Source organism: Leopardus geoffroyi, chromosome C2 (assembly GCF_018350155.1).
Source record: "Leopardus geoffroyi isolate Oge1 chromosome C2, O.geoffroyi_Oge1_pat1.0, whole genome shotgun sequence".
NCBI lineage: Eukaryota > Metazoa > Chordata > Mammalia > Carnivora > Felidae > Leopardus > Leopardus geoffroyi.
The window spans coordinates 75,157,438-75,173,986 of NC_059333.1; the positions used below are offsets into that span (position 1 = coordinate 75,157,438).

Genomic DNA, 16,549 nt, shown 5'->3' on the forward strand with positions numbered 1-16,549 from the left:
CTCTGCGCGTTAACCTTAATCTCAGCCATGGTTTATAAACCTGGGAAACAAAGCCAAACGCTGATACCTGCACATGTACTCACAGTTCGCCAATATGAGAGACTGATCCCCAAGTAATATTATAACAATCAGAACTAGAGGGGCAAAACGCTGTTTCCCGAGCTACCAACAGTGCCTCTCATCTTGTACACTTCTTACACCATTTTTTCATTTTCGATCTGAGAATATGTTTATCCCAGTAACGTAGTATTTTGGCGTTATTAAATAAGGAGCTGAAAATACAACCTGGATACCCCATGTTGGTGAGGCCATGGCAAATTTGTACATTGTTCTCTGCTGGTAGCAGCAATGAATCGTTACAAACTGTTTCATTGCACTTTGGAAAATCTATGAGAGCCATAAACCATGCATACTTTTTGACCCACTCATATCATTTCTGGGAGTCTGACCCTAAGGAAGTAAAGAAAAAGGAGGAAAAAAGTCATATGCACCACGCTGTTCAGGACTGATTTACCTGTAATAGCTGAAGAGTGACTTTATGTCCCAGGAGCCTCCAGAGGAGGTGGTGAAGAAAGCCCTTGATGTCATCACAATTGCGGTCCCTCCTGCTCTACCTGCCGCTCTGACCACAGGCATTATCTATGCCCAGAAGAGGCTGAAGAAGAGAGGCATCTTTTGCATCAGCCCCCAGAGGATCAATGTATGTGGACAATTAAACCTTGTCTGCTTTGACAAGGTATGTGTGTTTCACCCTCATTATCATTGCCGTTTTTATCATCGTTGTCATCGGGTAGAGGCGCTTCACACTTTTCTGGGGCAGGAAACACAGGATGTGTTATCTGCCTTCCTTTTATCTCTGGTTGGATGCATAATCTAGGAAAGGCACGTCTCTTGAGCTTCCAGATTCTGGGGTTTAGAAGAGGGAGAGTAGGTACTGAATAAGCAGGTCTTTGAAAGTCCTTCCAGCTCTAGTATTTTCTAAAACACAGTTAATTAAGGTAGCATTCCGTCCCTCCCCAGACAAAACCACATACAAGGAACAAAACTTAAAGCCTTCACTATGGTCCCTGCTTGACCACTACCATGGTCAAGAATATTGCCTAGCGTATAGTCAGTGCCCAATAAATATTTATTGGTTTAATAATAAATAAATAATGAATAATAATGAATAACGCATAATGATGAATAAATAATAATCATAATAAATAATGAATGAAGAAAAAAGGGAAGAATTTATTTAACTGTATTTTCCTTGGGCAGTTGCACTTGGCTATAGGAAAGCTCCAATCAAATCCTTACTGTATTTTCCCATCTGTAGTATATTGCTTAAAATTATTCTTGACTATATGCCAGTTATTCCCAACCAGCCTCTTATTCTACCTCCTCCTGAATATATTCTTTTGGTCTGGTGTCTGCCTATACTGAGTGAGGGTAGGGGCTGTGAGAGGGTAAGGCAGGGATGATGGGCTGTTTTGTGTCCAGGTCTTCATTTATAAAGGGGATTGATGACTGCAGAGAGAGGTCAATGCCTTTGAAAGAAGTTTAACATTACAGTTCTCCTGGTAAGGAAAGGCACAGTCCTGTGGGCCATGGGAGGAATGGCAAGTTTGGATAAGGGATCTGAGGAAATGCCTAGACCAGGGCCTTTACTGGGGTCTCTACGGGGAAGGCAGGTCAGGGCAGGGTAAACAGCTTATGACTGGCTAGTTTGAACGATTTGGGTGAGCTTTGGGCTGCAGGGTGGTCTCTGGCCCTTGGCCCCAGGATGATGAAGGCAGAGGACTATTGCCTCCTGAGGAGTAGGGGCCAGGTAGATGATTAGTTTGCATGTCAAAGGCACGCAGAGTCCCTAAGAATTGGCTAGCCCAGGAGATGGAGTCTTTCCTTAGAAAGGTTTTTTAAGATGTCAAATCATCATAATATATAGAAAATTAATACAACACAAGGGTATAATAGGCAGGTGAATATGGGCAAATGAGTGGATTTAGGAAAGCAATAGAGCCGGTGGTTTTGACCAGAGCAAGACGTCAGTAATGGGAGAGGTTTGTACACCTTTGCTATCTGGCTAAGACATTTGTACATACCTTTCAGGTAGTGCCGAACCTTTGAAAGTGGTTTTTGGTTCTTTTTTTGCTTTTTTAATTGTTGTTCTCCTTTTTCTTACTTTTGTTGTGGCAAAATGAACATTCCATAAAATTTACCGTTTTGACCATCTTTAAGTGGCTTTAAGTGCACTTACATTGTTGCGCAATCATCACCGCCATCCATCTTGAGAATTGTTCTATCTTCCCAAATGGAAACCCTGTGTCCATTAAACAGGACGTTGAAGTTCTTGAGGACAGAAAAGTAATAGGATCAGAGCTATATTACATGGTTACTGGACTATCAGCGAGACCTACCACGATCAGAAGGCTAACATGGCTCTTGCCAGCATTTCTGAATTATTTTGTGATCTAATTAGCATAACAAAGAAGAATGTTCTATTTGTGGGGTCATCTCATCCCTGCACTTGGCAAAAGAAGCAGGGGTGGGACAAATCATTATGACATGAATTTGCATAAAATAAGTAATAATTAGGGGTAATTTTCATAATTTGCTCTTACTCTGTGTCAGACATTAAATCAAGCACTTTATTTGTATTATCTAATTTGACGTTCACAATAACCTCATCCGATTATAAGCACATTGTCCAGGTAAGGGCTCCGAGGTTTAGAGGGATTAAATAACTCTCCCAGGTCATACAGCTAGTGTTTTAAACGAGTCCAAGCTCTTCATCATTATCCTGTATGGAGAGAAATACCAAAATGCACCCTCTTTTACCTAACAGGTGTCAAAGAGCAAACCACCTGTTTAGAGCAGGGAAAAAGTCTACTCCCATTACTTATTTCTGATGACATACTTTTATCTTCTGCTGTAAAACCTGGGACTCACCCATTTTATAGCTCTTACAGGCTTACCAAGACTTTCCCATTAGATCCTCACAACCAGCCTCTGAAGTCTGTAAGACAGATACCGTTTTCTTCCTTTATCGCCAGCTTGGTGGTACAACTGGTAGGAGCGGTCCAAGCTTCTGCCGAGGACCCCAGGATTCCCACCTGACTGTGTCCTTCCTTGAGGTGCTGATTTCAGTAACGTGTTTGTGACATGTATTTCCCTGTTAAAACATACCTTATGGGCTGTCGCTTCAGAGTAAACCGAGCCCTCGTTTCTGTTTAGACAGGCACCTTAACAAGGGATGGTTTGGATCTCTGGGGAGCCGTGCCCTGCGATAGGAGTGGGTGAGTACCTGGGACTGAATGCACTGGAGTTTCTCTTTTCCCAGAGAAAATACTCTGCATTTTCTTCTGAAAATTAATAATGAAGACATTTTGGCTTCAGAGCAGTCGGTTGCCAGAGTGCCTTCATGTAATGTCTCTTTGGAGCACTTCCAAGTCTTATGAGTGCATTTTCCTTGGTATTGCAGTTCTGGAAACTCCATCTTTTGGGTGCAGGGCAACTCCTCCTTTCTGGCCAGAAAAGACTCGGTTTTTGGCAATTTTCAGCTCGGGGTGGTAGGATTTGCATGGCTCTCTTGTATGGCCCTCTTGTGGGCATGTCTGCCATTGCACCCCCCCCCCCCCGACCCCCCTCTGCTTTTCCTGGTCACTACCTCCACTTGGGAACAGAACATGAACCATCTGACTTTTACATTTTTTTTTTTAATGAAAGTATTTCCCCCGTATCCTCACATCCTCCATCACAAAAGCATCTAATACATAAAAGGTACATTGTGGTTCTTCTTATATGCAGGTGACCTATAATTTATCCACAAAATATTTTAATTACATGTGTGTAATACAGTCTCATATGAAAATATTATTTATAAGCAAGTCTATTTCCTGGGTTAACAAATAGATCTCAGTGCTTCTAGCCACTTTGGTCCACAGGAGAAACCTCTTATAAATATTAAACGTTCTCAAGTTCTTTTCATTTTGTCTCAAACATAGATTTAGATATAGACCTGGTCTTCCTGTTCATTTGTATGTTTCCGCTTCAGCTTCCACAAAAAATGTATGTATTTGTTCAAATATGTGAGCATCCTGAGAGTAGTTGGTCTTTTATTTATATTTGTGTTCCTAGTGCTGTAGCACTATACCAGGCACATGGGCACACACAACAGGTGCCCAGCAAATGTTTAATTAAAATGAACTTACTATGTTCCACCTTTTTTTTTTTTTTTTATGTTCCATCTTTTGAATGCTTTTCCACTTATTGAATTCAGGCATCCTCTTATTCACAAAACTTTCTATTTCTAAAAGTAACCTGTCAGGGGCGCCTGGGTGGCTCAGTCGGTTAAGCGGCCGACTTCAGCTCAGGTCGTGATCTCGCGGTCCGTGAGTTCGAGCCCCGCGTCGGGCTCTATGCTGACAGCTCGGAGCCTGGAGCCTGCTTCTGTTTCTGTGTCTCCCTCTGTCTCGGCCCCTCCCCCGTCCACGCTCTGTCTCTCTCTGCCTTTCAAAAATGAATAAATGTTAAAAAAAATTAATAAATAAATAAGTAAAAGTAACCTGTCAAATTGAAATAAAAACATTGATACAATGTTTAAGTTATTGATTGATTAATTAAGCCTGCTACTCTTGCTTCCTAAAAGGGAAATTTAAAATTTGAAAAGAAAGATAACATCAGAGAAAACCTACTCAATACTAGGTAGAAGTCAGCATCTGACTTACAGGCTATTAAATATCTTCTTGTAAAAGGTAAGCTCATCTTTAATAATTCTTTTCCAAAAAGTCCTGCCCAATGTGCCAGATACTTCAAGAACCATTAGAAGGCCACCGGGGCTACTTGAGCAGGATCAATCATGAACATTCAAATAAAAATACATGGACAAGGATGAGAGAGAGTTCTATTTATTTGTTATACAAACAAGAGTTTGGCCCAGTCCCCAGAAACTCAGAATTATATATTCAGAATTACGTAGCAATGACAATATGTGTGCCATCTTAAAAATAACATTTTTGGGGCGCCTGGGTGGTGCAGTCGGTTAAGCGTCCAACTTCAGCCAGGTCACGATCTCGCGGTCCATGAGTTCGAGCCCCGCGTCGGGCAATGGGCTGATGGCTCAGAGCCTGGAGCCTGTTTCCGATTCTGTGTCTCCCTCTCTCTCTGCCCCTCCCCCGTTCATGCTCTGTCTCTCTCTGTCCCAAAAATAAATAAATAAACGTTGAAAAAAAAATTTTTTTTTTTAAAATAAGATTTTTTTCCCTTAATCTGTGTTTGCTTTTCAGTGTGAGCTTAAGCATCTGTGTTAATCACGCTGCTGGTGATTGCTTAATGTGTACTAAAATACTGGGGGACGTGTTGGAAACCACTAAGACAACTTGAACTACTGATATATAATAATCAATATAATCAACAGGGTCAGTAATCAGCCAAGAGGTTTTTGAACTTGTAGGAAAACTTGAATGAGGAAGACAGGAAGAAATACGCCTGGATTATGAGTTAGCTCTGTGATGGGGAGGCTTTCAGGAATAAAAGGCTAGAGCAAACTAAGGCCATATTTAAAGAAATTCAGTGTCCATATCATGGGAAATAATAATCTGATCCTGGAGAACATGTTTTAAGACAAAATGTGACACATAAAAACTTTTCCAGTAATGAGTAATTAGGGAGGTAGAGAGGTCTGGAAACTGCACATTGGAGGCACAGCTAGAGGTCCTATGGTAACCCCAGAGGAAGAAGAGATAATAGGGCCACAGCTGAGCTGGTCCACAAATCTGAAACAAGAGCATGTAGACTCTGGCCCCTTGGAAGCACCTGCCCCTCTGAGGTCCCCCACGTAGGATGGGCTGCTTTGTGGACCACCTGTGATACTCCACGTGTAAGACATGACAGCAAGGCTTCAAAGGACATGCATCTAGTGAACCTGAGGCCACACTTGATGACTTCATCTCTGACTTAGTGAAAGAACCCTGCATGTGCCAATTGGAGTTGTACCTCAGTAGGTTTTAGACGAGGCTACTTTCTATAAAAAAATGATGGTGATGATGGACGCTAGATGTCAGGATGGAAGAGGGGGACACAATGTCCTTTTCAAAAATGCTTTTTTTAAAAGTTCTTTATCATTAAAGTCTTTCGGTTTTCCAGTAACTAACTCATTCATTTATTCATTCATACATTTGTTGAGTATCTGCTGTGGGCCAAACATCAGATATGTTGGAGAGAAAGATGGAAAAATGTATGCCTGCCCCAAAGGGTTGAGTGAAGGAGATGCACATATACACACACAGCCATACAATGAGCTAGCCTGTGCTTCTCACCGCATTGGAAATGAAGTGGTCTGGTAGTTGGGGTGGTAGTGGATGTGTTTCAAACGAAGGGTGATACTTCTAGTTTTTTCTATACCTCTGGGATTAAATCAGCGCCAGAGAAAGAGCAAGGAAAAGAAAGAGTTTGAGACAAACCTCAAAGACCTTTCTCACGCTTGCTGAATTTATAGAATAACGGCTAAATAAAGCATGATTAATTTGGGGGCATTAGAAGATGCATGCCATCTTGCATGCCATTAGAAGATGCATGCCATTAGAAGATGCGTGCTGCAGTAATTTTTCAACAGATATTTACTTCCACAAGCTCCATTTGAGCATGGATGGATAGACTGAAGGCCCTTCCCTTTTCTCCTTCAGGTTCCAGGAAGTCCACAGCTTTGTGTCCGGCAGGTCTTTGCCATGGGGCCCGCTGTGTGCGGCCATGGCCAGCTGCCACTCTCTGATTCTTCTTGATGGGACCATCCAGGGAGATCCTCTGGATCTCAAGATGTTTGAAGCCACCACCTGGGTAAGATCCTGCTCTGCAGAGAACCTAAGAAGCTTCTTCAATGCCAGAGCAACACAGATTTTATCGTATTCAATACTTTCAATATAGAGGTACATGCAGTAGTGATGGACAAACTAATCTAAGTCTGTTTTCCTCATCTGTACAATTTAACTAATAATAGTATCTCCATTGTGGAGTTATTATGAGGATAAATGGAATGATGCATTTAAAAAAAAATCCCTGATAGTATGCCTGGGACTTTGTAGGTTAACCATATTCATACAATTATTCTATATCTTCCAACTCTTGAGACAACATAATTGCTGTATAATTATTTTCCAACTTTTGAGCAATGTCTGGTTGTAAAGTTTTCTAGAACATGGGGATTAGGAAACAGCACTGTCTCCACTGCTTAGGATAACTCATTGTTACCAAAAGTTTTATTCCTGTTAATTGAATATTGACTTTGTTTCTAAGACTGGAAGAAATAAAAAGGGAAACCGTGAAAGAGCTTTTGTTGAGATTTTGAAGTAGATTTAAGAGCAAAACGTATAGTTCAGGACCAGGTCTCTGGTTTCCCGGTTCCAGTTTTGGCTCTGCTCTGACTGCTTGACCCTGTGAAGGCATCCCTCTTGTTAAAGTGTTGGCTCCCATGACCTTAAAACAAAAGGGCTTGCATTAGATCAGCAGTGTTCATATAAAACAAACAAACAAAATGAAATAACAGAGCTGGAATCTTTTCTCCAAAGGAAACCTATTCAGAAACATTCTATTAAAAAACCAACAGTTGGAGTTGCTGTGGTTGACATAGAAGATAGACCCTGTGTAGTACAGGAAACGCTCGCCACAAGCCCACTCCTACTCCCGGAAGCCCTGTGCAGTTCTAGGCCTCAGTGATCCCCGCGTGCTACCCTGCTAAAGGAGACAGTCTCTAGGGTCCCCTCCAGCACTAGTGGGATATGGCTCTGTAGCAGTCTGATGTCACTCTGCCAGTCCCCCCATTTCTTCTGGGTTACTGTTTTTCTGTATCTTTAAGTAGGAATTACAATTTCCTTTCTGAGATTATTTCAGCTGCTGGATGGATGATATGATTACAAAGCATTTTGACATCTTTGGGTAAAAGGTTCCTTTGACTATAATTTAGGGTTATTATTACACCAATTACTGAGCGTTTACTGAACACTAGCCACGTACATCACAGTCCCTGCCCTGCCTGGCCCTGAGGACTATCGATTCAAATTAGAGAAGGAAGAGTGGGAACAGTGTCGAACTCTGGGAAAACAAAGACAGTATGGTGCTTGCTTCACACAAGCCTGCCTCTTCATGCTCACTAGTTTCAAGTTAAGCTTTTCAGAAGCGGAGAATGAACCTTTATGCAGCACATTTCAACAGAGAAAACAGGATAAATTGCATGAATAATTCAGAGGTGTCTGCCTTGCAAGTTCTGTGGTATTTCCAATGCACTTCCCCGCCCCCCTGCCCCGTGGCGAAATAAGTCTGGTTCACCTCCATCTGACTGAGGGAGGTGACACTGAGAATACATCAAAGTGGCCTGAGGATTTTCTCAAAGAGGGGGTTTGAGCGTGGTATCAGTGGACGAATAAGAACTAAATCTCTACAAAGAAATATCCCATTTGTGAAACAGGAGATGGCAGTTTCTGGGGACGATTTCCACATCAAGGGAGTGCCAGCACATGCCATGGTAGTTAAGCCCTGCAAAACAGCCAGCCAGGTAAGCCTTGCCTGCTATCCGCCCCCAAATGCCCAGACTCAAAGGGAAATTTTTGAAGGGAAAATTTTGAAGACAGACGTGTCTTCTTTGAATTCCATAGGTGAAAATTGCTAAGACCTTGCTTCCCGTATTTGCTAAGATAAGAATTGAGGGAGTAGTGAACTCTGACTAGCTAGAAGCTATGTTGGTATGTCCCTCTCCATTCCCCCTCCTCAACCAGGTCCCGGTGGAAGGAATTGCAATCCTGCATCTGTTCCCATTCTCATCAGCACTGCAGAGGATGACAGTCATTGTCCAAGAGATGGGGGGTGACCGGCTGGCATTCATGAAAGGTGCACCGGAAAGGGTGGCCAGCTTTTGCCAACCTGAGACAGGTAAGCGAATAGACTTGTGATTCAACAGACGGATCTGTTATTTCCAGCCCAAATGTGTCCCATCAGCACATGATCTATAAATTTAATTGCCTACTGGCCGTTGCTAATTCGGTAACCCAACTGGCATCCCAAACTCAATACTTCTCTTTCTCACTTCCTGTATTTTCCATCTTGGTGAATGGTATTATGAATTTCTGCCGCTACTCCCAATTTAGGACTCGGCCCTGATTCCTCCCTCTCTTTCAGAGCCTCTATTTTATCAATTGCCAATCCATGGCCCTCTCATTCCATCCACCCAGACCCTCATCACCTTTCCCCTGGATCACTTCAATGTTTGGTGAATCCTGGTCCCAGGTTCCCCTACTCTGATTCACCCTTCATACTGTGGCCAGATAGGTTTTTCTTGCTGCTATTCTTTCGGTCACTTCCCATAGGTTCCAGGATAGTCTCAGACTCCTTTAGGATCACACATAAGTCCTTCATGATCTGGATCCTATCACACTTTCCAGATATGCCTTGCCACTCCTATCCTCTCTCCTCATGCTTCCCCCGAGCTGAACTCACTACTCAAGTCTTGCTGCCTTGTGTCTCTATGTTTGAGCATATGATGCTCCCTTGGCCGAAATGCCTTTCCCTTCCTTCATCTACCCACTTCCCGCCAGTATGATACAAGCACCTCGAAATGTTTCTATAGCACACAGCAATTGTTTAGATCTCATTACACTGGCAATGATCTCGTTCCACTGGTTGTTACTAACCCGACAGAGATCTATAAAGCAGGGTCTGCCGTTCAGTCTCTGTAGAGCCAATATCTGACACATACATGGTAAGTAGACTCTCAATGAATGCTTGCTGGTCAAACTGGAGAAAAAAGAATTACACACGTTTCCCATCTTTTTTTCTTTTTTCTTTTTTTGTCCTGCTTTTTTCTCATTGCAGCTTCACTGGATCCCAACCTTGACAGTATAATTATATCTAGGGTTCTCATTTTACGAGGTGTGTTTTCTTGGGAAAAAGTTGGATCTGTTTGTAAAGAATTTTTCCACCGGTACCAGCGGAATAAATGTTGCATACTAATCTTGCCTTACTTTCTGAACAGTACCAACTAGTTTTGTTAGTGAACTTCAGATTTACACGACACAGGGCTTCCGGGTCATAGCACTGGCCTACAAGAAGCTAGAAATGGATCATCACACCACTGCCTTCACCAGGTAAGTAGGGAGGATTTGATAAAGCAGAATGGGTTGCTGGGCAGTGGACTGGGTGTGGACTGAACAACACAGCTTGCTGGATTGGTGTGCATAAAATGTCTCTGAACTTGGTAAACAGGGATATAGTCATCCCTGTCCTGCCTCAGCCACAAAGTTGATGTGAACACTGGGAGAATTTCTGAGAAAAAACTGTATAAACTATAAAATATGACATCATTGTACAGCTTTGTAAAAACAGACATAGGAAAATAACCAACGTTTCAGAGAGTTTGAAATGGTGGTGACGACCCCATTTTGAAACAAATACAAGTAGCTCATTTTGTGTTAGAGTTAGCAAATTAGTTGCTAGAAAACATAACATCTGTCTGAAAAACAATTGATAAATTTGCAACTTAATGAAACAAATGAACAGAGCTTAGACTTACACAGAATCAGAAGAGCCATTCAGGAGGTAGTTTTGAGATGTAAAAGAGGTGCCTAAAAACTAAAATGGACTCAAGTATTTATGCGCTCAAATTTGTTGTTGTATTTTCCACCATTTATAGGCTACCTTGTTTATTTCACCTTCACTGCCATGTCCAGTACTCTGTGTCAGCTTCTGGGGGTAACACTGCTGTGGAGATAATCAGGACTTACTTTGTTATTTTGGATCTTGAATTTGGGAGGTCTAACATACTTGTGTTCAATCCTATCAGATTCAACACTCCTATTGTCATTATATTTTGTACCACTTCCTTTAAAATAAAATTCATATGTAATTTGATCGGCACGTATTTTCTATAAAAATTGGGGCATCTGAGTGGCTCAGTTGGTTGGGTGTCCAACTTCGGCTCAGGTCATGATCTCACGGTTCGTGGGTTCAAGCCCCGCGTCGGGCTCTGTGCTGACAGCTCGGAGCCTGGGGCCTGCTTCGGATTCTGTGTCTCCCTCTCTTTCTGGCCCTCCCCGACTCATACTCTGTCTCTCTCTGTCTCTCAAAAATAAATAAAAATGTAAAATAAATAAATAAATAAAAATTTAAAAAAATAGAAATAAAGACCATGCCCTGTTATATAGTAAACATAGAAGCAAACATGCAATTCATGACAAAAAGTAATATTTCAGTGAATGCTCAGCTGACTCCACTAAATCTAAATGAAGCGATATGTTGCTTGCCCCTGTGTGCGGAATCACTGTGCAGACTGATACAGGTGCATTTACATATTGGAGTTGCAAATACTGCCAGCAGTCTTGCTTGCTGTCAGCGAGGTGACTCTGAAATGGTTACAAACACTTGGTAAAACTGAATCAAACAGTACAATCTCTTCTCACTTTACATGGCAGTTACGTTTCTGAAAAATTCAATAGAATATCAAAAGTGTGCAAAAAATACTTTGTGTTTATATGTAAAACACAGCACGGGGGAAGTATAACAAATTATATTTGTTTAATATAATATTAGTAGTATTAGATATGCTATAATAACACAGTATACCATATAGTATAATAATAGTACATTATAAACAGTATAAGCCAGTACTGAAAGTATAAATGATTTTTTAATGTCCATGAATGGATGACCTGTAAAATATTCAAGAGGCATGTGAGATGCAGGGGAATTCTTCATGGTGCATTGGTCATTGCAGGAAATCTTGCTTGGATGCCTACAAGGTTTCCAAAATGCCTTCTAGAGGCAGCGCCTCTCCTGCTGAAAACCACCAACAGGGTCCAACTCTGTCACTTTGTGAATGGATAGTGGGGTCCAGAGGGGGAAATGGCTCATCAAAGATTACTGAGTATTGGAGTCCTGAGGCCGGCTTAGATTGATCCTTAAAACTCGGGCTATTACAACTCTGGGTATTTGTTGTAATTTAATTCACTCGGGCCATTAAAGTTACTCAAGTCAGAGAGCTAAGAGTGTGAACTTTGAGACTGGATCTCACATTTGAAAGAAAGAAACAAACAAACAAACTTGGGGTCAGGTTGTGGCAGAATTGGGAATGGAACTTTGTTTCTTGAGAACCCATTGACAGATATATATTAAGACTCTGGCTATTATGCTGCTATTTCTGATGATTATAATAAATAGTTGCATATCTACCAGTTTCAAACTCATGATTTTTGAGCTGGTGCATATAACAAAGCACTAATGGTGAAGACGGATAACCAATAGGGAATTGTGAGGGCTGTGGCACACAGGAGAGTACATGCCTGGGCTAACAGCATTGAAATTCCAACGTTTCAAAGTCTGGCAAGATCTAAACCCTTATAGGATCCAATAGGATCTAATCCTAGGTTGTCAATTTGCCCCTCCTGTGCTAAAGCCACATCACCATACATCTACTCCTAGCTTAGTTAATTTACCTAAACTTTGCTAATCCCTAATTAGAGCAGAAAATTTTTTCTAGGGTGTGCGTGTGTGTGTGTGCGTGCACGTGTGCAGAGTGCTTCCAACCCTGATACCATAATTTCTTTGAGGGTTCTCAGCCCACTTTTTGCATATTTCAACCTTTAAAAACAGCCTGGATTCCAAGGACAGGAAATGTAATCTCATGGATGACAATATCCCCTTTGCATCACATTCCCCATTCTTGATTATTTTTAGATGCGTCAGGAGAGATATACTGTCTGTTCAGGAAGCAGGAAAAGGTAGCTCACTATTCCAGGTTGCAGAGCTTCAGATACCTCAAGAGACCACTTCTTCTCTACTTCTTGATTTATGTTGAAACTCATGGAAAGAAGAATCATGTAGTGTTAGGGCTAGAAGAGATCTTGGAGATCCGTTAGTTTTACTACCTTCTTTTACAAAAGAAGGAGTAGATTACCAGACAGAGAAAGTGATTTGCCCATGGTCACACAGCAAAGGTAGTGGCAGATCTGGGTTAAGAACTAGTTAATATCCTGATTACTGTGCATGGAACCCTATGAAGGCCATGTGCCGGGGGAACCAGAACCATGAGTGCCGGGATAGGCTGCAGACTACATCAGATGGCTGACTCTGTGGCCATTTTCTTGACCCAACCTGGTGCCTTGTGGTTGGCTTATGTCATATCTCTGAAAATAGCCAAAGCCTGAGGTTTGGATACGAGGGCCACTAGAAAGTTTGGAGGACCTCATTCAGTCATCAACTAAGTTATCCTTCAAAGAGCAGCTCAGATATCCCCTGTTCCAGGAAAGTTTCTCCAATCACTGTACCCAGAAATGATTACACCTTCCTATCTGACTCCACAGGACCATTATTTGTACCTCTTGATACTTTTCCCAGCCTTCCATACAAACGAGGCAATCAAGTCTAATCTTTTCCTCCTGGTTAAATGTGAAATCCCCAGAATTAGGGGCTACTATAGTTTCTGTACATTCTCTCCCCCTTCTCCTTAGCCCTGTTCCTTGCCCTCATTTAGGTATTCAGTAAATGGTCATGCACTTGACAGACTGACTGTCTTGCTTTCCATAAAAACTCTTCTGGCAGCAGAATTTCTGAAAGAGAAAATACATTTTCTTCGGCTGCTTGTCAAAGAAAAAAAAAAAAGGTCACATCAGGCATCAAAGCATTTCAACTAAGGGAACCCTGGCTGAGCACTTCCTCTGTTGGGCACCGCGCATGTGTTGTTGAGCCTGTCTCTGAACTAGGCAGGCTTGCCCTCAGGTTGTTGAGACAGATCAGATAACAAAGAATGGCAAGAGGTATATAAACAAACAAAATGTGTGCTACGCTGAGCTAGAGGTAAGATCCTGAGGGAGCAATTATATTTACCCCCATGGGAACGTTTTTATGGGGACGGGCCTGTGATTGGGCCTCGGAATAAAAACAGGCAGGGTTTCTTCAATGGCAGATCATGGTGAACTTACAACCTTTTCCGTGAAGTAAGAAAGAATGTCTCGTGGCAGTTCAGAGCAAATGTTTAGAGATGGTTGAGTACAGAACATAGCCATGGTGGCTGGTCCACCTTGTCAGGAGGTTAGGGTAGGTGAAGAATTTAGTGATAGGTAAAGCTGGAGAGATAGTTTGGAACCAGATTATGGAGAGATTTCAATGCCAGGTTCAGAAGACTGGGGAATGCCTGGGGCGAGTAGTGCAAACTGTGCCCACTTCTGACCACTCTGGTGGAGGTGTTAGCAGGGTCCTAGAAGCATGACTAACTCTAGTTGATGCCACTGGCTGACAGGAGACCCAGCTCTGAGACGCCCGTGGCAAGTAGGGCAAGGTGGGTCCTGCTGGGTGCTGCTTTCACCCATATTTCAGACAGAATTAGGCAATGCTGGTATGTTGCTCTTGTGTCTGCTAGAGGTGTCTGGGTCTCAGATAAATGAATCATGGCAGAATTTTTGGAGCTCCAACCCCAGATATACTTCCCTGCACTTAATCCTGTGGAATGTCTTGGAAATTTTACTGAGGTGGACGGGAGCCTCAGAAGCCCCTCTTCTTTCCAGAAACATTCATACTATATGCAGAAGAACAATGCTCTCCGCTGAGGGAGGAAGAGAGGGAGGAGCTTGGCTTTAAAATGGGGGCTCTTTTGGGGTGCCTGGGTGGCTCAGTTGGTTAAGCATCTGACTCTTGGTTTTGGCTCGATCATGATCTCAAAGTTTGTGAGTTTGAGTCCCACATCAGGCTCTGCATTGGCAGTGCAGAGCCTGCTTGGGGTCCTCTCTCTCTCCTCTCCCCCACCCCCTACCGCCCCACTTGTGCTGTCTCTCTCAAAATAAATAAACTAAATAAATACATAAATAAAAATAAAAGAGGGGCTGTTTTTTGAGTCTGAGAACTCCTGGGGCTATAATAATATTGCTTATAGGCTTGGATTCAGGAGAGACTAGCATTTTGTTTTATTGTTCTTGAGTCTCACTTACTTTTCATGTTTCCATTCTAGAATACCTCTCTGGGGGTTGCTAACAGGTGAGGTGTTGGAAACCAGACTAGCCACAGCAGAAAGAAGACTTGGGGTCATTTAGTTCATTCTCTAGGAAGGTCAAAGCAAATCTTTTGTTTAATAAATACTCTCTCTTCCAATTGATTCAGTCAGAGCAAATGTCTCAGTATCCTTCATGTCCCTTCCTGTCTTCTTTCTGCATATTTACTGGCACATGTTCGGTGTTTAAGGAATGATGCTTAAGTGGGTGAATGGGAACCACTTCTGATAGGATCATATTTGCCTTTGCTTTGGTTTTGCTTCCCCTAAGAAAGACCACATTGTGCTATTTCTTTTTTTTTTAATTTATTTATTTTGAGAGAAAGAGAGAACCAGCAGAGGAGAGGGTGACAGAAAGGGAGAGACAGAATCCCAAGCAGGTTCCATGCCATCAGTGTGGAGCCCAACGTGGGGCTCAATCTCATGAACCATGACATAATGACTTGAGCCAAAGTCAAGAGTCGGATGTTTGACTGAGCCACCCGGGCGCCCCCATATTGTGTTATTTCTGTTCAATTATATATATGTTTCCAGGGACAAAGTAGAATCAGACCTGATATTTCTGGGATTGCTCATCTTGGAGAATCGGTTGAAAGAAGAAACAAAACCAGTTCTGGAAGAGCTCATCTCTGCCCGGATAAGGACTGTAATGATCACAGGTATATAACAAAGTTGTACATGGAAACAGAGAGAATTTGATGTGGAAATAGACAAGATCCATTCATTTCACAAAGACTGTTGACTACCTACTGTGAGTGGGACACCATTCTAGGTGTTGGAGATCTGCAACAGAAAAGGCAAAATTACTGCTCTCACCAAGTTTCTATCCAGGTGGGATGAGACAGAAAATCAGTCAGTTGATCAAACCAGCAGCTGGCAATAAGAGTTATGAGGTCCATAAAACAAAACAGGGTGATGTCTTAACTGGCTACTTTATATGCGGTGTCCTCTCTGAGAAAGGCCATTTGAAATAACCCCTGACTGACAAGAAGACGTGGGTCAGGCACAGATGACAATTTTTGTTAAATGTTAGTAGGAAGAGAAATGCTTAGTCAGCATGGTGTGTAAACTACCCTGAAGGCCCATTTATTATTCTGGTGGTAAAAACAAAAACAAAAACAAAAACAAAAACAAAACAAAACAAACACAAAAACAAAAAACTGTCCCCTGTGCTTCTCTCAAACCCCAAATCAAGGGAGTGGTGAGAAAGGATCATGCAAGAAAAGTATGTGAAATTTCTTAATGAATGCTTCTTAGTGGAGAATAGATCATTTCTTCATGTGTTCACATTTAAGTGTGCGCCTTTCTTTCCCTGCTTTCCAGTCAGGTGCATTGAACTCTGAGAGTTGTGTCGCCAAGGTACACTATTTCCCCACCAGAGCCCTTATTCCCCAGCCCATTTCCCCTGAATCCAGCTTCACTATGGGAAGCTCTAGGATACTTCTACTTTCTCCTCTGTACCTCCCATCTCCCATTCTACCCCCACAATACAAGAGACTTAGGGGTCCCTTTTACCTTCTTCCTTTTTAGTCCCTCAATCCAACTTGT

General features: G+C 42.2%; 1 protein-coding gene across 4 annotated transcripts in view; it reads left to right on the forward strand.

Annotated features, from left to right (window-relative positions):
* ATP13A4 (ATPase 13A4) overlaps positions 1 to 16,549 on the forward strand; it is a 125,788-nt gene that overhangs the window by 74,837 nt on the left and 34,402 nt on the right. For 3 of the 4 annotated variants that reach the window (XM_045502577.1, XM_045502575.1, XM_045502578.1), the window contains 7 exons: positions 548 to 736; positions 3,217 to 3,278; positions 6,666 to 6,816; positions 8,441 to 8,527; positions 8,748 to 8,901; positions 10,001 to 10,112; positions 15,536 to 15,660. In XM_045502577.1, the coding sequence (XP_045358533.1) occupies positions 548 to 736; positions 3,217 to 3,278; positions 6,666 to 6,816; positions 8,441 to 8,527; positions 8,748 to 8,901; positions 10,001 to 10,112; positions 15,536 to 15,660 (880 nt within the window). The remainder of the gene's footprint in view (positions 1 to 547; positions 737 to 3,216; positions 3,279 to 6,665; positions 6,817 to 8,440; positions 8,528 to 8,747; positions 8,902 to 10,000; positions 10,113 to 15,535; positions 15,661 to 16,549) is intronic. The other variant, XM_045502576.1, reaches the window with a different exon arrangement.